The 23,889-nt window shown below is 45.3% G+C and overlaps 2 protein-coding genes across 5 annotated transcripts; one reads left to right on the forward strand and one right to left on the reverse strand.

The window, feature by feature from the left end:
- Positions 1-330: 330 nt before the first annotated feature.
- Positions 331-15,161, reverse strand: AP4B1 (adaptor related protein complex 4 subunit beta 1). Of its 4 annotated transcripts, none has more exons than XM_035123342.2 (11): positions 15,070-15,161; positions 12,988-13,135; positions 9,760-9,984; positions 8,548-8,678; positions 8,020-8,167; positions 7,266-7,762; positions 4,560-4,643; positions 3,706-3,809; positions 2,648-2,855; positions 1,570-1,854; positions 331-1,193 (listed from the first exon to the last, which is right to left on the reverse strand). In XM_035123342.2, the coding sequence occupies exons 2-11, from the start codon at positions 13,098-13,100 to the stop codon at positions 766-768; spliced, it is 2,223 nt and encodes a 740-aa protein (XP_034979233.1). In that variant the 5' UTR covers positions 13,101-13,135; positions 15,070-15,161; the 3' UTR covers positions 331-765. The 4 variants fall into 4 exon arrangements, with proteins under 4 accessions (XP_034979233.1, XP_034979230.1, XP_034979231.1 ...); XM_035123339.2 differs by lacking the exon at positions 15,070-15,161 and adding an exon at positions 14,303-14,425; XM_035123340.2 differs by lacking the exon at positions 15,070-15,161 and adding an exon at positions 14,303-14,390 and having other exon boundaries at positions 12,988-13,121.
- Positions 15,126-22,579, forward strand: DCLRE1B (DNA cross-link repair 1B). Its single transcript, XM_035123344.2, has 5 exons — positions 15,126-15,315; positions 16,993-17,192; positions 17,285-17,450; positions 18,740-18,922; positions 19,926-22,579. The coding sequence occupies exons 2-5, from the start codon at positions 17,004-17,006 to the stop codon at positions 21,056-21,058; spliced, it is 1,671 nt and encodes a 556-aa protein (XP_034979235.1). The 5' UTR covers positions 15,126-15,315; positions 16,993-17,003; the 3' UTR covers positions 21,059-22,579.
- The last annotated feature ends 1,310 nt before the right edge of the window (positions 22,580-23,889 follow it).

A 23,889-nucleotide genomic window follows, 5' to 3' on the forward strand; every position in this document is an offset into this window, starting at 1 on the left:
CCTCACATTTGGTCTGAAGATTCCCGCCCCCCCCCTCCATTTCTTTCCCACTCAAGCTTCCCGTTTAAATGGTTCCACCAATTCTTTCTGCTAAAAAATGTGCATAACCTTTGCGGAAGGTTCTACAATCAATACCATAGGGCCGTGACCACGCCCCTATCATAGTGCACCATTTCTGTACGCGTTTCATTCCGATTAAATATTCCTCATCCTTCTATCAATTCTGAATCCTTTGGGAAAACATCTGGCTCTGCAACGTTAATGTGTGAATAGAGTTCATGGGAGTAAAGGCTGATGGGGGAATGAGGAGAAAAGGAAGTCTTAAAAGAGGATCCTTCGGCGCTTTAATGATGATTGATACATCAAACCCATTTTTGGGAATGTGCTGACCCCTTTAAACTATCCAAAGTAGGCCCAATCCACTCCGAAAGGGACTCAAAGCAGCTTACAAAAGATTCTCAAAATAAAAACCACTCAAATCCACTACGGGAACCAAAGTCACATATAAAACCAGCATTATTCCAAGCAGCATTCCCCGCCCCCTTGCTTGTTCATCTCTGGTGTCAAGCCAAGCAGCAGCTCCCACCAAAATATTCCAAGATAAGGGAGTGGGATGGGGCATCTGGATCTCGCTCAGCCTGCGATGGAAGTGTTCCACTCCTGTACAAACAGTTCATAAGAGCTGCAGCCTAATTTGAAGAATGCCATCTGCAAACAGACTTAAGTCTCATCCTATTCGTGACCCATATCAGTGGTTCGAAAGAATCAGGATGTCAATCCGGCCACTGTTCCCAACACAGTCTTCAAGACTGAGATGAACGCCTGCAGTGCCTCTGGCTTGTTTTCACTCTGCTTCACCAACATTTGCATCTCTGCAGCCCCCACTTCAAGCAGCAGCTCTGTCAGGAAAAGGCAGCCTGTATCATCCTGGGCAACAAGGTAGGCCTTCCACAGCGGTGAACCAGCCTTGCTCATAGCAATAGTCTGGATATGGACAACCTGAAGTGCAGCCTGTACAGTGTCTGGCTGCACAGTTTCCTGCCAGGGAACAGCTTGCTGGCAGCCCAAACCCAGGTTTAGCCACGTCCTCTCAAACTGCTCGGCAGTCATGCACATGCTTGGTCTGAGAATCAGGCTGCTCGAACTGGTGTCAACAGAAGGAACCTCCTCGTCCTTTTCCGTTTTCAGGGGCTCTGAAAAAAAGAGGAAACAAAAGCCATAGTTATGCAACACAGATCACTTTACGTCAGGCATCCCCAAACTGCGGCCCTCCAGATGTTTTGGCCTACAACTCCCATGATCCCTAGCTAACAGGACCAGTGGTCAGGGATGATGGGGATTGTAGTCCAAAACATCTGGAGGGCCGAAGTTTGGGGATGCCTGCTTTACGTCCAGCATGAACAGAAGAACTGCAAGACACTTCACAGTCCCTACTGAGCAGGGCAAAAGAAAAGCATCAAGCAAGCAGTGCGAGATGCCTAAAGCAGCATCTTTCAACGGAGGGTCTGGTTTTCATTCAGGGAAACAGAGTGAATAAAGCTCAGAGAAACAGCCAAGTGAATCCATTACCTTCATCCACCGTTGTGGGATCTTCAGAGGGGGAATCTGCATGGGGAAGGCCAGTAACCTGGCTGGCTGTCATGGTTGCCCATTGCTCTTTGCCATATATAGGCACCAGTGAGTTAAAGTCAGAGGCCCACACATTCACAGAGCCTTCAGTCTGCCCTTCCAAGAACCTCAGAGAGTGATCAGATGTAGGGCAGCAAAGGATCCCTTTTGCTTCCTCCATGCCAGCTTGCAAAAGACGATAGTAGAAGAGCGCACGATCCCGAACTGTCATGTCCCTCTCCTCCTCTGGATGAAATAAAGATGTGCTGTTTTATTTTTATTGTTCACCACGACGCAGAATTTTTATTCATCACAGCCCCTAGCGATTCCATGCCAAAGGGCTGCACAGACCTCTGACTCTATACAGTGTGCGATTCCCCTTACCACCTCTGGGTATATGATACTGGCAGTAAGGGAAGCAAGGAAAGAAATGATTCAACGTACACCAGTCTAACATTGAAATCTATGCATTTCTAAAGAACTGCAGTTTGTCAGACAATTCTCCATACATCTCATCCTCACGAGAGATGCACTGGCCTATTTCATAATACAGTAGAAATTGGAGTTCTTGGTAAAGTCCAGAAATAAACAGTAAATGGCAAGAACTCAGGCCGGAAGAAAAATGGATTTCAAATATACCTTCACAAGGTTTTATTTGTGTAATGAAGAATTCAAATAGGAATCAATCCCAGTATAGTAGGCAAATAAAAATAAATTCCAGTAAAAATCAGGACAAGGCCCTGTTTCGACAATTCTTCGTCAGCAAAGATTCACAGGTCAGATTCGCCTGTGTACACTTGGTACACTCTGACCTGTGAATCTTTGCTGACGAAGAATTGTCGAAACAGGGCCTTGTCCTGATTTTTACTGGAATTTATTTTTATTTGCCTACTATACTGGGATTGATTCCTATTTGAACTCTTCGTTACACAAATAAAACCTTGTGAAGGTATATTTGAAATCCATTTTTCTTCTGGCCTGAGTTCTTGCTATCTTCTATTTCATAATACAGCAGACATCTTGGAAGGCTTGTACTTACCTATGCAGTAATAGAGCAATCGACCCAACATGTCCTGACACTCAGCTGGACGTCCTATGAAAAGCCGCACCAGAGCTGTTAGCAGTTCCAGCTTCACAACCGAGAAGGTCTCTGATTTCACATTCTCTACAAAATCCTCCAAAATATAGGGGGCACTGGGGACTCTCTCTCCATGTACCCCCAGCAGCCAGATCAGTGCTTGCTTTCCCTGAAAAAAACCCAGAATACTTCACAGACAGGGCCACACTATCTCACTTAGAACCCCTTACTTATACCACTAAGAGCTAGTGGCATAAATGTCCACAGACTGTCGCGGAGAGTGGTGGGCTTAGCAGATCTCTGCAGAGTGACGTGGCTTCAGAGGCTGCCTCACCTGGTAATTCAAATCCCATATACTGCAGCCTTTTTGATTTGAAGATTCTGAAAGTGCATCCACATTGCAAATTGCAGCTCTGTCCTATGGTCACCCAGTTTAAGTTGACACACTACTGAATCAATAAAGCCTTTTGTCTTGCCTGCCTGCTCCTGCACGCCTAGCTGCGCCAACAGCTTCTGAGTTAGCCAAATGCTAAAGGTTTTCTTCCCTGATTTCTCACTTAACAAAAGATGGAAGGATACCCTTTTGGCCCATAACTCTAGAATGGTGCGATCAGGATTGCACCTTGATCGAATTGGAAAAGCAGAGGCGATACATGGAAATATTCCTGTAAAAGACAGGTGGAGCTCAGCTTACATTTCTGGAGCACAATACAAGTTGAGGTGCCATAGGTTTGTTTGTTTTTGCAAACAGACTACATATACACACTTCACCTAACAAGGAAGAGATAGTGCAGACCTCCTACAAGACAGAGGGCAGGCTGATACGATCCCAGAATGTTTTGAAAATTAGAACTTCGGTTTCTCGAAAGCATAATCTTAAAGGATTTTCATGCACAATTCTAGATTCCAAGTTGCATTTCACAACGCTCATGTAAGACTCTAATAGGCCCTTGACTGAGTCATTCCATCAGTACCATTCCCTGCCACTCACAAAAAGACACACTCCCCCCCCCCCTTACCTCACTGTCCTGGATGGTCTCCTCACAGCCACCCAAAGCCTGGGACACATTCTCTATACACTGCGGACACAACCACACCAGGTCCCGGAACACCTGAACTACAGCTACAATGTGGGGAAAAATATTTATGAGAACAATTTATATGAGCTTTTGGCCCAAACAGAGGCCTCCAAGGCAGTTCGCAATAGTAACAATTTCAATACTTAAAAAACAGGCAGCATTAAAAGCCAGAATAAAACAGTCAAACACAAAACCATAGCAAGCAAGATTAATACACACTAAGATAACAACAACAGTTTATTACTTGTACCCCACCCATCTGACTGGGTTGACCCAGTCACGCTGGGCGGCTTCCATCAGAACATAAAAAGACATAAAAAAAACTTCCTGTTACAGGGCTGCCTTCAGATGTCTACAGAAAGTCATATAGTTGTTGATCTATTTGACATTTAATGGGAGCCTAAGTTCCTTGAGTTGGCAAGGCGCATTTGACAGCAAGAAACCAAGCTTTTAGTATCATCAGTCTTGTGGCAGAGATACAGCAGGCACCATCTGCTCCAACTTTTAAACACCTGCTGTAAACTTTTCTATTCATTCTCATATACTGTATATATATAACATTTTTAACATTTACAAACATTGTAGCCAGAAAAATAATATCTTTACAAATCTACAACCACTGGTGTAAGCACGTGATAATTTGAAGCAAAGTAAAGAATGATCACATGAAAGAGGCACAAATAAGGAATGGTACAGTGGTGGAAACTGCAATGGAGATAGCACAGTTGTGTTCTGTAGACCACCGAATGGTAAGGCGGAAACCAAATCTCAATCAGAAGGGTGGAGATAGTTACCTGAAGTTATATGCTCCTGCTTCAGTTCAAGGAGTTCCGTTAGGATCCTCACACACTGCTCTGTGTAGGTCCTTGCGATGTTGCCTGTAAAGTCCACAAAACAACCCAAGCTTTGGTTAAGCAGCTTAAACTTAAGTTTTTATCCAAGTAGCACCATTGCGACATATTCCCTCTATGAGAGCTGAGATGGAGCAAGAAGCAGCTTTCTTTCTTCAGTCAAAATTATTTAGTTTTCTCAAACCCAAGCTGCCCTTGTTTTCAGTTTGGTGCTTGAGCACTCAGCCAGGAAGATGGGAAGTGTCCCTGGAACACTGCTGTGCCCAAACAAAGCAGCTGGCTATTCAGACTCAGTAGCCCAAACTAGTACCATTAGTACCCCCGCCGGTGGCACATGTCTAGACTAGCACTGAATGAAGCTCTATCTCCCTGCCTGGAATGGATCTACTACTATCATGAATGTGATCTAATGTGTTCCAAACTCTTTTGTAGAACCATATGGAATAATTTCACATATCCCAAATGTCAATTTACCAAGGTTTACCAAGGTTATTGATTGATTGCTGTTGAGATGATTCTAAAAAATAAGACTTGTGTGTAGATATATTGGAAGTATATTCTTTAGAGGGGCTGGACCTAAGATTTCTAGGAGACTGTAATGATCATCATAGAGTCAAGCCTGAGTTAGAAAGGGTTAACAATGTATGACAGTTAGAACCCAAGGGGGTGGGCTTAGAGTGAGCATATAAACCCACCCCTGGGGGCAGTTGAGGGAGTTGGAGTTGGAGTGGGAGAGAGTTGTTGCTGGAAATTGACAGTTGAGAGGGGGAGTTAGAGCTGGTTTGGGAATTGGTTTATTATTAGACAGGATAGAGGTTTGTGAGAATTAATTAGGTGATTTTAGAGGTAATAGACCGGCAATCTATTTAGGGGTAATAGGCCGGTATAGGAACATCTGTTATAAGAATATTTGACAACGCATAAAGGTAAAGGGTAAACGAACCCCTGACCATTAGGTCCAGTCGTGACCGACTCTGGGGTTGCGCGTTCATCTTGCATTATTGGCCGAGGGAGCCGGCGTATAGCTTCCAGGTCATGTGGCCAGCATGACAAAGCTGCTTCTGGCAAACCAGAGCAGCACATGGAAACGCTCTTTACCTTCCCGCTGTAGCGGTTCCTATTTATCTACTTGCATTTTGACGTGCTTTCGAACTGCTAGGTTGGCATATGTACCTTTAATAAAGCAACTTATTTATTAAAGCAATATCCTTGTCTACAATGGTAACTAGGTACCAGTGAGAATACTGGTTGGTGGCAGTGGTGTACCAAAGGTCGTGGGTGTAGGCATCCATAGACCGTAAGACGTCCGGGGGTGCTGCACAGGTCAAGGTGACCGCGACAGAGACAAAAAAGGTAAAGGGGGGTGTTGTCCTAAGCATTTTCTTAACTTTATGAATCACCAACAAGTTCCGGCATTTCTAAATGCCTGTCTTAATACAGAAATATGACAACATAAGCACAAGTGAGTCAGCTCCAAGATCAGAGTGCGCAAGGAACAAGAAAAAACGATTCAATAAAAGAGGCACAAGAAGGTTGTTAGAGACAATCTCAAAGAAATGGGAACGAGCTCTTTTTCATAGATTAACACTGCAATCCAAATCGCCTTTCTGCTGGACGTGTGGGCGAGAGGGTTTGATTGGCAGAGGTGTCCCTCTAGCCAGGTCTGCTAGTCTCTGGGGCCAGGGCAGAATGAGCGGGTGCAGGGTCCACTGTATTCTGAGCTGGCCCTGCGTCTCTCACACAATGGCATCAACAAGCCCAAGTCAGGCCTGATCGCTGCACCAGCTCAGTTGGTAAAGAAAATTGTTTGCCTACCCCCACCCCCTTTCCAGGCATGAGTGGCAGAACTGTGGTTGTTGGTGGCCCACCACTGTTAAGTTTGGTTGCTCTCTGGGCAGGGTTTCTATTGCAGCCAAGAAGGGACAGAGTAGCCTGGCCGTAAACAGAAAAGCAAAAAAAGGGGAGAAGATTGAATAAAACTGAAATGCAGAAGACTCAGCGAGTGACTTCTGGGCATAATAAATACTTAGAAAGAGAAATCCGATACCACTAAATTGAGTTATTGCCAAGGATTAAAAAAATTCAGAAGAATAACACATCCCCTACAGGCCAGAGAAATGCTGCTGTTAGCAATGGGGCAAATTCCAACAAGATGAGCCTTGACTTGAATGTTGTGTCTAATCCCCCAAAATTCCCAACTACTTAGATCAGAACTAAAAAGTTAAATAAAGCTGCAGTCCTCAATCTAGCTCCACTGAACACTGACTTGCTTCTGAGTAGACATGCACAGAGCTGTGCTGTTGAGTTCTCACTGAACATGAGTAATGTTATCCTGTATACTGTTGAGAATTCAATTCCACGTATTATCAGAAGAATCTCAGATGAACTTTATCAAGAGAAGCAATAAATGTTTGTCTTTTCAGCGGCATTGAAACCACTGGTAAACCTCAGCAAGTTATTTTCGACTACGTGGCTTCCAGACTTCAACCATGAAACTACTATGGAACAGATTGTTTCACTTATTTCTACTCTGAGGGTCTTAATCTTTTTCTCAGTTTCTAAGGAGTTGGCAAATAAAGCATATGTCCTTCTGTCACCCAGTCTTAGAGAACATTTGTTTGCATGGAGGAATCCTGCTAGCTCACTTACCAATGGCAAAGATTGCGCCTTGTGCAAGCTCTGCTGACACGTCAGTGCAGTAATCTCTTAGTTCCTCCAGTATCTGTGGCACATTTTCATCGTTCACCAGCTTGCACAAAACCTCCATTTTCTGGCACTTGATATAATGTGGTTCTGAATATGAGCAGAAGAACTTCTTGTAGTGGCTACTGAAATGGCCGGGAAGGCTGTCTAAGATCTGGCGCACATGACACAAGGCAGTGAAACAGAGCTCCCGACTCTCAGAGGTGCAAGCAGTCAGGAGCGGGCCCTTCACTCTCACCAGCACATCTTCCTGCACGTGGGGAAAGTCTCTGGCCAGCACTAAGAAAAGTTTTGTGGCAGCCATCACCACGCTGGAGCTGCTACTCTTGAGATATCCATCCAGTAAGTTAAGGATGTCAAAGAGCTCTTCTTCAGAGCGGGGATTGTAGCGCAAGAGGAAAGTCAACACTTCACTCTGTCCCCACTGGTCTAGGTCAGGCATCCTGTCAAGAGAAGATACCCAAATCAGTACATTGGCTATTAGAATTGCTAACTGCAATATCTTTGCTTGGCTTCCACAATTTGCCGGCCAATTATTTCCTAGATTTGCAACTTTACCCACCACTGGACCTAAAGCTACATATCAGTAAGATGACTTGTAAGACAGAGTCTGAGAGACCTGCTGGAAAACTAATTCTGCACTTCCACATTACTTTACAATTTAGGCGTGCAAAAATAGGAGTCTAGGGGAAGAACCTACCTGTTGAGAAGATGGTGGGCAATGGGTTTGTTGATGACAACTCCTCCTTCGTGTGCCAGGATCTCCTCTAGCGCCCTCAAACAATTCACCACTACAATAGGATCCTGGTCACGAAGCAAACTATATAGCTCATTAACTAGTGCGCCATCTGTAAAAAGCATGGAAGTTAAGAGAATTTCCCCAACTCTAATGCAATAATCATCTGCCTAGGAGAGTGCTTCTTGCAAGCAGCGGTGGTGTTATGCGCATGCACATGTAACAAAATAATTCAACCCTCTCAACAACATGCCAGCTTCTTGCAAAGTACTGCTGCCAAGTGACTCGCAATAGGGAGAGTTCCAACCAGCAGGGCAAATTCGTTCTTAAAGTGGTATCTCGGCTCCAAGGGCTTTGGGCTCAGTGAAACTATGCCACAGCATTCATGCTGCGGTTTCCGCATTACAGCACCAAAATGACATGCTCCCGTTTTTATTCTTGTGTGAGTCTGGGGAAAATTAAATAGACTGAAAAATAAGCATGCATATTTACCCACTTCACAGTCCCCTTGCAGTTTCTGCATCTTTGCACATCCGAGGACAGCGACTCTCCTTACGTAGGAGGCTTTGTCTCGCAAACCATTCAGGATTGGCTGTTGGATATACTCCTGTATGCTGGGCATCCTAGGATTATTAAAGGGCCATTATGTTCTGACTCCTCCTAAATCCTTGTTTGTGTATTTTGTTACTCCGCAACCTGCCATTCATTACAATAACAGACCCTGCTGCTTTGCAACAGACTTCCAATAGTTAGATAAGACAAGGAAATGTGTTGTGTATGTGTTTTGTGTAAATGTAAATGTATGTGTTTTATATGTTAATAAAAAAGAAAAGAAAAAAATAATTAAAAAAGGAAATGGACTTCTGTTCTATGCACACATCACTTTAAAAGGGCTTCAATCAAGTGGGGGGAAAGGTCACCCCAAAGTACTACTACTCATGTTAATTCCATGTCTTTCCACACTTTATTGCATTTATAATCCTGAAGCCCCTTGTTGCTTAATAAGATGGAGCTGGCGGTAGAATTCCACAAGGCTGATTTAGCTAGGCCAGCCCAACAACACCTTGTAATTAAAGTGGCATCTAATCCCTGGCAAATAGAGCAGTGAACTGTTGCAGCAGAACCCCTCCCTCGTGACGACACAAAGTGCAGTGCAGAAATGTACCTCCTTTCCATTCATCCAGCATTGGATCTGCACCCCAGAACTAGTGAGAGGACCATATTTATGCTCATAAATCACTGCCGATACTTATGCCCAACCCTTAAGACTGGTCATGCTTAGGGGCTCATGTCATTAAGGCACAGGGAAGGGGAAGCCCAGGCCCATAGGCCTCTGTATCTGGACCTAAGGACTCTCCCCAGCCACACCCTTCAGCAGCCCTACTTTGCACCATCCTCAAGTATTTTTGCCTGGCTGGAATGTGCCCTTGAACACCGACAAGACTTCTTGCTTGTCTGGATATAGGAAAGAGGAATGTGTGTGTTGAATCTAAGCTACGTACAGAAGTAAAATTAACAACCATTGCTCTGCCTACGTTTGCTTCTGGTGGGGGGCATGTGGCCCCAGGAAAGTTTCCCAGAAGGGAATGTGGTCCTTGGGTTGAAATAGGTTTCCCTCTCCTGAATGAAACAAGTTCTGTTCCCCATAAGTGCCTGTAGCAAAGGCCAAAACAAGCAGCACCACTCTACAAATAGTTTTGTTACCTGAAGCTGCACATGCTGCGCAAGGCGAGGCCCCTAACCATGGGGTTGGGGTCTGAGCAGTCTTTGCAAAGGGTGTTGATAGCTAAAAGAGCCAGATCGGGCTTCAAAGGAGCATATGTGCACATATACAAGTACACTAGCTTTTTCTGAACAATATCCACTGTGGCACTAGCTTTGACCATCTCCATAAACACACTGGACACATCTACACCTTGGGTCATATGCCTGCAAGTAAGAGATAAAGTATTTAAGCATAGCATCTATGTATTTATTATCAGTTAAAACATTTGTATACCACTTAATTGTTAGCGTTTCTAAGTGGTTTACATAAAGTATCAGCCTACTTTAAACTCATAAGATATAACAATAATGGCAACAGACAATAAGATATAACAATAATGGCAAGAGACAATAAATAAACTGTAACCAGTTCTTAATCGCAAGAGAGTGGCAAGTTTAGCAGGTAAAATTCCAGGAGAGAAAAGGTTTACCTGCATTTGGCCTAATGCGGTAAATCAATTTGCAATCCGTGTCTTGATCTCTGCATCACAAAACCAAGCTAATAGTGCAATCTTAAGCATATCTATTCAAAAATAAATCCTATTGAATTCAATGTGGCTTACTCCCAGGTAAATGTGATTAGGATTTGCAGCCTAGGGTTGTGCCCATTAAAGGACAGTTTCTGCAAATTGAGGAAATTGGCAGTGTGCTGTTTGAAAGAGTATAATAAAATCTTAAAAGTCAGAAAGGGACCGAAACATAATCTCCTGTATTTGGGGCGAGTTTCAGGGCTGTGCGTATCTCAGTCTCTTTTTAAGAACAGGAGAAGTAGAATTATGCAAAATAAGAAGTATATGCAAATATAACGTATAGTAACCTCAAGGTTAGATTACTGCAACACGTTATACGTAGGGCTGCCTCTGAAGACAGTTTGGAAACTTCAGATAGTGCAGAATTCAGTGGCCAGGTTGCTCACTGGAGCAAAACGGTTTGAGCATATTACACCAATCCTGGTCCAACTGCACTGGCTACCAATTAGTTTCCAGGCCCAATTCAAAGTGCTGGTTTCGACCTATAAAGCCTTAAACAGCTCAGAACCGCAATACCTCAAGGATCACCTCTTTCTATATGAACCTACCCAGATCCTGAGATAATCTTCTGGGGCCCTTCTTTGTTTGCCTCCTCCTCGAGAGGTCTGGAGGGTGGCAACATGAGAACGGGCCTTCTCTGCAGTGGCTCCCCATCTGTGGAATGCTCTCCCCAGGGAAGTTCACCTGGCGCTTTCATTATACACATTTAGACGCCAGGCAAAAACGTTCCTTTTTAACCAGGCCTTTGGTTGATTTGATTGACATCCTATGCCCTTTTAAAATGTGGAGTTATTGGGGGGGGTATTGGGTTGCTGTTTTTATTTTGATTATGTATTTTGTGGTTTTAGATTTAGATTTTATTCTGTGAACCACCCTGAGACCTCTGGGTATAGGGAGGTTTATAAATTCAATAAATAAATCATCAACATCATTGCATTCAGTGATATTTCACATGAACTTTCACATACATGCAGAATTTTTATTTGTTTTTTAGAGCATGGACAATATAACTTTGTCCATGACAGAGTGATAAGAAGAGGAAACTAGAAGACAAACAGAGAAAGGAAGTTGTGCTATCTTGTACAAGGTCTTCACCCTCTGATCAGGTTTCTGTTTTGTTTCCAAGCAATCACAGATACTTCTATTTTATCTATTTAAGTCTACAACTGTGATAGGCAGGAATCTCTTTTCTATAAAAGCCAAGCTCTCCAGCAGGTTTGACACAGTGCAGTACAGAGCCCTGAAGCCTACAACTCAGCCTTTCCCTACCTGGCACCTTCCTGCTGTACTCGATTACAACAGCTGGCTAGGGCTAGTGGGAGCTGGAGGGCACCCAGTTGGCGAAGACTGCTGTGACTTCACAAGTTGCATGGCTCTCCTTTCACTAGACATGGCTGTAGCCAAGATTTATGTTAGGGAGGGCAGGCCTTTTGTTAGGAGGGGGCAGAACCTCAGTTAGCTATGTATTTTTAGTGATTTTTATTGATGGGGAGACGGGGACAAACAGCTGCCCCTCCCTACCCGGCCATGCCCATGCTATTATACTAACTATTGATACACAACAGGTGTGGGGAAACTTCCAGGTGTTGCTGGATCACAACTTCCATCATGCCAGGCCAATGGTCATGCTTGCTGGGGCTGATGGGAGCTTGTAGTTCAGCAACACCTGGAGAGATGAAGGTTCCCCACTCCTGAAATAAACCACCTCCATGTGATCTTATTTATTTATTCAAAATCTTGGAAAAGTGTTAGCAAATCTAATGTGTAACCATCAGTACTGGGCCCGATTTAGAGTGCTGGATTTAACCTATAAAGCACTCCATGGCTTTGGGGACCTCAAGCAGCTACATTAATGTCACTTCTCACCCCACCTATCTGGCTGTTTTCCCAGCCACTCTGGGTGGCTTACAGTATAGGTGGAGATCATCCTCTTCTTCCAGGCCTTTTAACATTATTTTAATATAATCTGTTTTACTCCCTGTCTGTTTTATTTATTTTTGCTTGTATGGGTGAGGTTAATTTCTGTGTTGGGGTTGCATTTTTTATTTATTTGAATAATTTAAAATACTGCTTAATACTACCTGTATAACTGAAGGAGCGTCTCCACCCCCATCATTCAGCACTGAGATCCAGCACCAAGGGCCTTCTGGCGGTTCCCTCATTGCGAGAAGTGAGGTTACAGGGAACCAGACAGAGGGCCTTCTTGGTAGTGGCACCCACCCTGTGGAACGCCCTCCCAGCAGATGTCAAGGCAATAAGCAACTATTTTACTTTTAGAAGACAACTGTTTAGGGAAGTTTTGAATGTTTGATGCTGCACTGTTTTTAATATTCAGTTGGAAGCCGCCCAGAGTGGCTGGGGAAACCCAGCCAGATGGGCGGGGTATAAATAATAAATTATTATAATATTATTATTATATACCGATTCTTTTGTTTCCATTTAATTAGTAGTCTGAATTTGGTTGTTTTAATTGGATTTATTGTATGTCAGCATGAGCCTACTACCCAAGGCAACAACAACAACAGCCTTACTAGGGTCACAAGATACTCAGTTCATAAGTATCTGAGCAACTAAAAGCACCCAGCATTTTGGGAGCCCAAATACCAAGTGCATTGCACAGGCAGTCCAGGCCACAGACCTGATCACTCGCTGGATAACATTCCTGTAGCGGAGACGGTCAGTTTGCACATGAGGGTTAGACAGTGCTCTCTTCAGCTCCTTCACTGTATCCTCTGAGCCTAAGTATGGCATCTTTGATGGGCTTCTAAACACCTAGGGAGAAAAGACTGTGGAGAAATCTGTAGTAAGAACATAGAAAGAACCTGCCAGATCAAACAAGAGGCCTAACTTGGTACAGCAACCTGTTTGTTACGGTGGCAGAAGATAAGGACAACAGCTCTCTCCTACTCCAGTATTGGGAAGGGCTCTGGCTCAGTGGTAGAGCACATGCAGATGGTCCCAGATTCAATCTCTGACATCTCCTGGTAGAGAACTCTGTTTGAAACTCTGGAGAGCTGCTGCCAGTCAGTGTGTAGATGATACTGAGAAAGATGGACCAATTGTCTGCCTCAGTATAAGGCAGTCTCTTATGTTCTCAACAAGACAAAGTCACACAGGGACTTCACAGAGTGGTTTTTAACCCTGGCCTCCTAGGTTCTAGTCCATGAAATGTCCTTTCACATTCTGGGAATCAGTCTTAGAGGGTGAGTAAGATGGGTTGGAGTAAAAGTGAGCCAGTTGGGATTGGGAATGCTAAACCAGGACTGTGCAGATCCAGGTTCAAGTCCCTACTCATCCAGGAAGCTCACTGGGTGACCTTGGGCCAGTCACGCTCTCTCAGACTAACCTACCTCGTAGGGATGCAAAGATTAAATGTGGGGGTTTTTTGGGGGGGGAGTTAATGTTCCATTTTTGTTCTATTTATTTGTGCTTTTGCCCTGCAGTTTTATCTTGTGAACCTCCCCGATATCTTCAGATGTAATAAAATGTAATAAAAATGTAATGTAATAAAATGTAATAAAAAATAAAAAATGGAGAATGAGCTCTTTGGAGGAAAGCTGGGGTGTAAATGCAGTATGCAACAATAAAGAAACAAAACAATGTTCTCCAGCAACTGGCACTCAGAAGTACCGCAGATGCCATACAGCCAAAACATGCCTACTAGTTTAATCGCCCAATAATTTGCAGTGGCTCCCCAGGCTTTCAGGAGAGTGTCTGTCCCAGCTCTACCTAGGGATTTCAGGGGTTCGACCTGGGACCCTTTTTGTGCGAAAAGTGTGCCCTGGGCTAGAGACCTTCCTTCCCCGCGCTCGGAAGCCTAGAAGTTCCAGCGCAGTCAACTTGCAAGTCCCTGGGCTTTGCCGGAGAGAAGGAAGGAAGGAAGCAGCCGCCAGGTGGGGCGGAAGTCGGGATATCGGCTCAGGCCAGGGTCGTCGGTCGGTTTCCCCACGTACCTTGGCGCGAGTCTCGCCCGCCCTCGGCTGCTCAGTCTCGCACCGACCAACAAAAGGGACCGGCGCCTTCCTGGTTCTCTCCCGACTCCTTCCGGGTTTCAGCCTCCATGAGCGCCGGGTTAAAGCGTCGGCAGGAACGAGCGCGAAGCCGAGCGGAGGAAAGCTCGCTTGCACTTTAAACAACGCTGGCTTCCTGCCTTCTCACGCTTGTCAAACAAAAAGGCTCCTGTGTTGGAAGTGTCCTCAAGGCGAAGAAGAAATTGGTCCTGGGAGCAAGACTTCCTCCCTTGCGATATGCCTGCATGTGTTGGTCTAGGCTTTAGGAAATAAATGGGAGCGGAACGGCACAGTGATGCCTAAACTCTGGGCGCGTGGAAAGTAACGCTCAAAGAAAGAAGCATACAGTATTCTCTTTTGCTGCTGTTACTATCAAGGATAGTATATAGCCACAGCTATACTAAAACTCTGCATTTCTCCGTTGTTCCTTACAGGCAGCTGCTTCCTCCTTCCCTTCCTTCCCTCCCAAAGGGGACCCGTCCCCCCAAATAAGCAAGGGGGTTCGCCTCCAGTCAGCGGAATTCCCAGCCAGATTTCTTTTACGCACCGAGTAGCTGAACAAACTACTCGGTGAGCAATGCGCATCTACTCCTGCGCGCTTCCCCAAACTGTAGGACCCGGGGCGTTTGCTTCCGAGGAAGCCGGTCTCCACCAGCATGTGGCGCAATCCTGTTTCCGTTTCGCCGGAAGCGCTGTGTTCCTACGAATACCTTGGCGCCTTGCGAGCGGGAGAGTTGTTTTGATTTCTTCGGCGGGAAGAACCGAAGGTGCAGAGGGAGATCCGAACGGCGGGGAGACTGGCGATCTTTCCTGCAAGCGAAAATGAAAGCAGCCCTCGAGGGTTCCAGTACTGGCGATCCGATTCAACCCGCTGGCTGCGAAGCATTTTAGCAACGGGAGGGAGACGCCCATTCCCTTTTCCTGCACTGTGTGCTGCCACAGGCCTACAAAGCACAGTAAGCTCCCTTTACTCCTCGCTACATTTTTTGTTTTTGGGGTGGGAGACAGGACCGAGGAAGCTCCGGAGCGAAGTGTGCAAACGTTTCTGGGACCGGATGCGAAAAGTGTATTATTTTATAAAAATGTATGCACTGCTTGATTGTAAAAAACAAAAACCCCAACAATAAAACAATAAAATTAACAATAATTTAAAACTTTGGAAAAGTTACAAGAAGAGACTAAAAAAAGATTAAAACTTTCTTAGCAGCTGGGTAGGTAAAGGTAAAGGGACCCCTGACCATTAGGTCCCGTTGTGATTGACTCTGGGATTGCTGCGCTCATCTCGCGTTATTGGCCGAGGGAGCCGGCGTATAGCTTCCAGGTCATGTGGCCAGCATGACAAAGCCACTTCTGGCGAACCAGAGCAGCGCACGGAAACGCCATTTACATTCTGGTTGTAGCTGTACCAATTTATCTATTTGCAGCTGGGTAGGCTTGTATAAATAGAAATGTTTTTAGCAGGCGCTGAAAAGAGTACAGTGAAGGTGCCTGCCTGGTATCAATAGGCAGGGAGTTCCAAAGGGTAGTACCGTAGGTGCCCTTCGTACAATCACTCCAGTAGTTTTAGACTCCCCCTTGCAACTATCCTGCTTCCTCCTCTTACCTGCTGATGCTTCTTAATCCAAATTGTTAGGCCGTCATACTAGTTTGTATCGAAGTTCTATCCTATGGAGCTCATATTCTTATAATCTTATCTGCCAGTCCTCTTCCCAACCTTTCTCATTCTCACAATCTGGTCTGAAGGTTGTGGTAGCTACCAAAGGTAGCTGTTTGTGACTCATTTGCATCCTGTTGCATTGGATGAGTTTCAGTTGGTAACGCTCGAGGATGTGAACAAGGTGCTTGGTTTGTGAAGCAGCCCCTTGTGGCTGATAAAAACTAGCAGAGGGAGCACACCTGGCTGGAGCAGTCGATGAATGCCTACTTGTGAGAGGGCAGTCCCTGCCTGCTTGAAGGAGGCAGTGATAAAACTACGCCCTAACCTCCCCTTAATTTAGAAAATTAAGTAATTGCCAGCTGCTAAAATTTAGTAGGACTTCTGAATACATTTAAGGATCAGGTTGTAAGCACCACTATCCCAACCCCTGACTCTCTTTTTATCTCTTTATTTGTGAATCTTTATATTCTGTGGGTTAAACCACAGAGCCTAGGGCTTGCTGATCAGAAGGTCGGCGGTTTGAATCCCTGTGACGGGGTGAGCTCCCGTTGCTTGGTCCCAGCTCCTGCCAACCTAGCAGTTCAAAAGCACGTCAAAAGTGCAAGTAGATAAATAGGAACCGCTACAGCGGGAAGGTAAACGGCGTTTCCGTGTGCTGCTCTGGTTTGCCAGAAGCGGCTTTGTCATGCTGGCCACATGACCTGGAAGCTATACGCCGGCTCACTCGGCCAATAACGCGAGATGAGCGCCGCGACCCCAGAGTCGGTCACGACTGGACCTAATGGTCAGGGGTCCCTTTACCTTTACTTTTACCTTTACCTTTTATATTCTTGTTAAAACATGTACCTCAGTTTTTATTTTTTGTTGATCCAGTTCTATGGCCATTAGTAGTTTTATTGATGCTCCCATCCACCCTTGACTTTTCTGCGGTGGTTGTTTGTTTTTGGTATTCAGAATTCCCCTCTTTCTTTTACAGGAGCTGGACTGATGAACGGAACTCTCATCGCAGGCACACCCATTGCGGTGGATTTTTGGAATATCAGAAAAGCTGGGAGGGCTCGTTTGTTCTTTCTTTCTCACATGCACAGTGACCACACAGCAGGGCTTTCCAGCACCTGGAACCGACCTATTTATTGCTCTCCGGTTACTGGTCGAATTCTGCATCTTAGACTGAAGGTAGATCTTTACACACACATGTGCGATCTTCCACCACTTTAACTTAGGGGAGGCCTACAGTTGACTCTGCCGTGCCTTCATCCTGTTTTTAGGTGGCTGAAAAATGGATCCGCCCTCTGGAAGTTGGAGATAGCCATGTCCTGGCCTTAGATGAGATGCAGAGGGAGACCGTGACTGTGACCCTGATAGATGCTAACCACTGTCCTGGATCTGTCATGTTCCTTTTTGAAGGTTACTTTGGTGTTATCCTCTACACAGGTATGTTGATGAGAGACATCTAACATTTTCCTCTCTGCTACCTCTTAATTTGTCTCTCAGCACAAACACCGTACCTATTTCCAGAAGTTATTTTTAAAATTACTTGCTTATATATATGAAATACACACACACACTTGCCTTGTGTCATGGAACATGGAACCAAGACAAGATACACATGGTTTCCAGCTAGGTAGTAACCAGACCTGCTTAGTTTCAGCAAGGCACTGGCCTCATGTGCCTTCCATATCCTGGGCCATGTTAGTCTGTTGAGAAGTCAGGGGCTGGGCAGAGGAGGAGGACTGGTGGAGACAGCCTCCCCATCTTGACCCTTCCAGGGAAGAGGAAGAGCAAGACAGTGTAGATTTACAACAGTGGTTTGCGGGAGGTCACAGTTCAGAAGCAATGAGGGAGAAAGTTTTTTACAGTCCTTTTTGTTTCAAACTTTACAGAGAGAGGCTATAGAACCCAGCCTCTTGGATAATGGGGTTGTTCCGAGTGAATCTCCACCCCCCCCCATCTCTCCCACTTCCTCATTCATCATCATCACCTCCTCTACAGGTGTTGCTAAGTGCCCTCCGTCTTCAAGCTCTTTGCTCTTCTACTTTCAATGCCTGCCAGGTTCTGGGAGATGGAGGGTCCGGAATTCTTTCTAGTGACAATGTGTCAGCCAGCTGCTGCTCCGGCTCTGCCTGCTCCTCCTCTCCCATTATTTTCCAACGTGCCCCCTTGTTTCTCCCCCTCTGTCATATGAGGGCAGAGTGGGATGGCGGTTTCACCAGTGATGTATTGCTGGTGAAACCACTGCTGCTCCTGAGTCCCTCTGCTAGCAGTGCCCACTGGAGGAAGGAACTCTTGACTCCGTCCAACAGACGCTGTTACCAGAGAGACTCAGGAGTTGTGGCGGTTTCACCAGCGATATACCGCTGAGTGAAACCAACACCACGGTCTGCTCCTCATACCGGCCCTGGGCAATATATCGCCCAGGCCTACTAGCCACACATGGTTAATAATAATTAATAATTACTATTATTTTATTTTTTATACCCCACCCATCTGGCTGGGTTTACACTCTGGTTGTGTCACAAGGAGGAACAAAGCAATAATTTTAGACTTGAAATTTGTATAGAAACAGTTAATAATAAACTCTGCTGCAGCAACTTCTTCCACAGTAACCAAAGAAGAGCTGGCTTTATCCTTAGCTTAGTTCTTTGGAACTTTAACCATAATTTCCATTTTAACCCTTCAAGTGGCTTTCCCCTGACGGGTATGTGACATCTGTGTCTCACCAGGTGATTTCCGCTACACTCCCAGCATGCAACAGGAACCAGCTCTGAAGAACTCAAAGCTTATCAGCAGCCTCTACCTGGACAATACCAACTGCCACCCCGATATTGTCATACCATCCCGGCAAAAGGCCACTGAACAGATCAAAGAGGTGATCAGAGCCCACCCCCATCACCAGGTTAAGATTGGTAAGCAGTCCTAATAGTTTTGGAAGACGTTTCTTAAATTGGGTGAGGAACTCAAGGCATTCCAGGGGTTGCTTAACTACAATCCTGATCTTTGGCCATGCTAGCTGGGGCTGATGGGAGCTAGAGTCCAACAACAGTTTCTCCATCCTTATGTTGGTTAAGGCACAGTTTCAAAACTGCTGAATGGAAAATAGAAGTACAGTGTGGCTAACACACTGGAATTTTCAGTGGCTGTCCAGAAAGGAACACAAGTATGAACCTCATGTAGCGGTTCCCAAACTTTCTCCCCCACAGACCACTTGAAATTTGCTGAGGGTCTTTATGAACCAATTAAAGATTTTTCTGCCTGTTGTAGCAATTGCAGTTTGCTAGGCTAAATGCTGTATGATTTTGTATTTTTTTACAGACATACCACACACTACCTGGATTTGTGGACTGCTGGTGGGCCTTGGGCCACAGTTGGGCAATCCTTAATCTTAGGACATTAAAGAAATCTTACCATTTTTGAGTGAGGTTTACAAGCACATCTCCCCCAAATTCATATGTGAAAATAGATCCTGTACAATGAAGTACTCTGAAGGTTGTGAATCCATAAAATCTGGATGATAAAGTCATAGCTGGGTTTAGCAGTGCAAGAATCATTAACCACTGGGGCGGGCACTCACTTGGGGGCAGGGTAGAATTACTTGGAAAATGTACGCACTATACCTTTAAACCACATACATCCCCACAAAGAATTCTGGGCACTGTAGTTTAAGGGTTGCTGGGAATGATTATTCTCTGAGCGGTAAACAATAGTGCCTAGAATTATTGAGGAAAAGACTGTGTTCAAAATGTGCTTTAAAGATATAGTGTATACGCAGCCTTGAATTCCAGAGTAACTGCTAAGCTGCTGCTGTATCAGAAGCCCTGAGATTAAGGTACTATTAGCTGCTGAATAAACTTCACTGTGCCTCATGCCGTCTGGCCTTTGAAATGCTTACAGTTCTTTGTCCTCTTCTAGGTACTTATAGTTTAGGGAAAGAGTCGCTATTGGTGGAACTGGCCAAGGAATTTGGCACCTGGATTGTGGTAAGTCCCCAGAAACTGGAACTTATGAAACTGCTGGAGATGGAGGATGTGTTCACCTCTGAGGAAGGAACGGGTAGGATTCATGCTGTGGATTTTTCAGAAATCCGCCAAGCAAATATGAATTACTGGAACCAGAGCCATCCGACCATAGCTGTTCTCCCTACCAGCCGGCCGCTGAAGTTCCAGCACCCTGACATCCACGTTGTTCCCTACTCAGACCATTCATCTTTCCAAGAGTTGCTGGAATTTGTAGCTTGGCTAAAGCCCTGCTCTATAATCCCGGTGGTAAAGAAAGAAGAATGCCAGGTGTATTTCCAACAATACTTGACAGCTAAAAACTGCACACCACTGGAGTCCAAAGTCCCCGAATCAGTGAAAATATTCATGCAGCAAGGAAACAGTAAGTGGGAAAGGCCCTCAAAACAGCTGAAACTGAGTATCTCTCACCATGTACCCAGAGGGGTTTGGTTTGACGCCCCAGAAATATGTAGCAGTGAGAGTGAAAATGGCTGTGATGCAGAGGTTTCCCAGCAAAGCTGCCCAGAGCCCATGGAGAAAGCTGTGCCTTGCTCTCAATCTGACTGTGTTGAGGAGGAGCAAAAAGACATAACAGCAAAACAAGAAAACTTTGAGAGCCAGAGAGCAATAACGGCTGAATCTACGACATCCTCCAAACATCAGCTGAAGGGCAGTGGTGTCAATCAGTGTCAAAAATGCCAGGCAACTGTGACATTGAAACACACAAATACACTGTCCTGGTTTGAAAGGGATGCAGATGCAGAAGGAATGCTTTGTTCCTCTGTAGGCAGTGAATGTATGGGGAATGTGGCCTTGGAGAACCACGCACCCTCAACATCGCATGCTGTTCGGATTGATACATATGATCCGTTCGCCTCTCCAGCAGATGTAACATTCCAGCCTGTCGATGAACAGGCTTCCCAAAGTCTCCTTCAGGAATATGACTTAACTCCGCTCAACATCCCAAAGCAACTTTCTCTCCAAGACTTTGACTGGCAAGTAGATAACTACTTGGAAAAAAGCAAAAGACACAAAATCATGGAATAATGAGGAAGGGAAATCTGCAATTGGGATAGCAGAGCTAGCAGCAGCCAGTGCAAGGACACCTGCTAATGCAAAAGGGCTTATCTCAGTTTCACCCCCTCCCCAAATTGACTCTGGGATGTGAGGAGAACCCCCATAACAGTTTGTGGGGCAGGGGAGGAGCAGAAATGCTTGCAGTGATGGGAGCGATCTCCTTAACACTACTTTGAATTCCACCCACTGTTGTTTTCTAGTAAAGTTTATTTTCTTCTGAATTTTTTTAAAAAGAACTGTGCAAAACACTAGTAATGTATGGCTGGTATATAAATTTCCAGGTAGGCCACTTGTTTCCTCCTCAACACTGCTGGGGAAAGTGGTGCTCGTACCTTATACAAAAGGTTTTATTGCCCATAAGAGACGCTGGTAAAATCAGTGTTAAACTTCTGCATCCACGTTTGAGGCTTTGCTTGTTATTTCTTGGGGGTTATCAACATAATGATCGAAGCCAGTGTGCGCTCTATCTTTAAAGGTAAAGGTAATCAAACACCTAGCAGGTCCAGCATCTAGTTCTCACAGTGGCCAACCAGATTCCTGGTAATCAGAGGCTTAAGATAAAGGTAAAGGGACCCCTGACCATTAGGTCCAGTCGCAGACGACTCTGGGGTTGTGGCGCTCATCTCGCTCTATAGGCCGAGGGAGCCAGCGTACAGCTTCTGGGTCATGTGGCCAGCATGACTAAGCCGCTTCTGGCAAACCAGAGCAGCGCACAGAAACGCCATTTATCTTCCCACCGGAGCAGTACCTATTTATCTACTTGCACTTTGACGTGCTTTCAAACTGCTAGGTTCGCAGGAGCTGGGACCAAACAATGGGAGCTCACCCCGTCGCGGGGTTTCGAACCGCCGACCTTCTGATTGGCAAGTCCTAGGCTCTGTGGTTTAACCCACGCTCTATGGTGGGTGTTGGGGGGGAGTAACCTGTTGGGTTTTACCAACAAACCATGGGTTTTTGCAAGGGTCAGGAAGGGAAAGATACATACCAGTGTTAGCAAGGGGAGAGCATTTCCCTAGCATTCCTTCTGATGGTAAATAAAGCTGGTGAGTACCACCAGAATCTGGGGGGACGGGGACACTTACTGTGCCTGAGCCATGTGTCTCTCCTAGGAGTGATGTGGTGGCTCGGGCACCTGCATGCTCTACAGCCAAGGGGGAGGCGGCAGGTGGACTCCCTGCAGGTTCCATGTTGCTCGAAAAAGCAACACAGGCCTGCAGGTCACTAGAGTGGAACGGGGCCTGGGCACTGGAATTCTGGCATGCCCTGCCCCATCTCGTGAGTGCCCTGCCCTGGGCACTCAAGCGGCTAACTAGGCTGCTGACCAGAATTATAGTCAAAATGGATGTGAAAGGGAATATTTGGGGAAACTCCCAAGGTTTACAGAAGTACAAAAATTATTTTTTGGGGGGGGACCGGGACCTAACAGGACACCCCCCTCTAAAAACACCTCCAGTTCATTAGAGGACTGAGCATACTCAAATCACAACAGAATGCTGAGTGTCTTTTTGGGTGGGAGGGGGTGGAATCCTGCAAACTAGGTGGGCAGGGGAATGGAATACGCCAGAAGAGGACATGATTGTATGGAATACTGAACAGGGGCCCTTATTACCACATCATTTTATTGCCCATCCGACTCGTACTATTTAGAAAATAGTAATGGATTACTGGGACTTTTCCTTTTCGAGGGCTAGGTGAACACACCCATGCTTCGGTGGTTCATTGGAGGAGCACTTGGCCTCTAAAGAAAGTAAAATGAAAAACACTTCTAAAAGGATGGTTTAACAACATAGGCACACACGTTAAAGTGTTTATCACCATGTGTTATCATGCAGTGTCCAGGCTTTGCAAGCTGGCTAGAGTTTCTTTCCAGAAAGCATTTGCAAGAGCCATTGTGCACCTACTGGGGGGAAGAACTGCATTTCCTCAAAGACAATTACTAGGTATTTTCATACAACGGAAGTGTTTCTTTGAAGGCCATTGTCTGAATCCTTTCACAAATCAGAAACAATTTGTTTTTTACTTTTTAAAGAAAACGCACACACACCCTTATTATCTAAGCTCCTTGTGATGTGACAGTGGGGTGCTGCATTTGATGTTATCCTTACCATAAGGGGGCCAATAGCGATTTTATGAGACTTGCTTTATTCTTTGGTCTCACTATGTCCTTTAGAAGGCTCCTGCTTACCACGCCCCTGATAGCAGTACTACTTACATTTTAAATGACTTACAAGCCACAGATTGCTCAGGGGGCTTGTGCCTAGTAATCCTATGCAGACTTTTTTAGGAGTTGGTCCCACTGAACTCAGAGATACTTACTTCTGAGTCAGCTTGTATAGGGTCAGGCTGATAACAAAAGTGGCTGCTTCTTTTCGGCATAAGCAAGCTGCCTTTCATGTTCACTTCTAGCAGACAGGGTTATTAGTTGCCTCGGTCTCTGCGTGGGATAATTTATTGTGCTGTAGGAGAAGAAAAGTGTCTTTGTACTGATAGCCTAAGAAATTATTTGGCCCTAGAACTGAGCTCTGTAGCAGCCCTATAATGTTTCTGTTTCAGAGTTTAGTCAAATGGAGTGCAGCCATGATGGTTTGCTAGCAAATGGAAGGACCTCCCAGGAGATTGCCATTACGGGGAGGCCTGTTGGAGCAGATAGTCAGATGGGTTCATTATCTCCTGCTTTCCAGGACTATCCCATCTTCTGGTGATATGCCTAGTGTTTTGGCATGCCCCTGAAAATACGATTTTTCAGAGTTTTGTCACTGCGATGGCTGTAAAATAGCTGCTGGTCAGAAGCCACCCGGCAC

Source organism: Zootoca vivipara, chromosome 7 (assembly GCF_963506605.1).
Source record: "Zootoca vivipara chromosome 7, rZooViv1.1, whole genome shotgun sequence".
NCBI classification, from domain to species: Eukaryota; Metazoa; Chordata; class Lepidosauria; order Squamata; family Lacertidae; genus Zootoca; species Zootoca vivipara.

Bases quoted from the DNA above. Each gene is read 5' to 3' on its own strand.
- DCLRE1B (XM_035123344.2), top strand. From the start codon at position 17,004: ATGAACGGAACTCTCATCGCAGGCACACCCATTGCGGTGGATTTTTGG. The intron at 17,451-18,739 runs GTATGTTGATGA...GTGTCTCACCAG, and splicing joins TGGTGTTATCCTCTACACAG to GTGATTTCCGCTACACTCCC. The intron at 18,923-19,925 runs GTAAGCAGTCCT...GTCCTCTTCTAG, and splicing joins CCATCACCAGGTTAAGATTG to GTACTTATAGTTTAGGGAAA.
- AP4B1 (XM_035123342.2), bottom strand. From the start codon at position 13,100: ATGCCATACTTAGGCTCAGAGGATACAGTGAAGGAGCTGAAGAGAGCA. The intron at 7,763-8,019 runs GTAGGTTCTTCC...TTCTCTTGACAG, and splicing joins GCCCACCATCTTCTCAACAG to GATGCCTGACCTAGACCAGT. The intron at 1,194-1,569 runs GTAATGGATTCA...TCTTTTTTTCAG, and splicing joins TCCCACAACGGTGGATGAAG to AGCCCCTGAAAACGGAAAAG.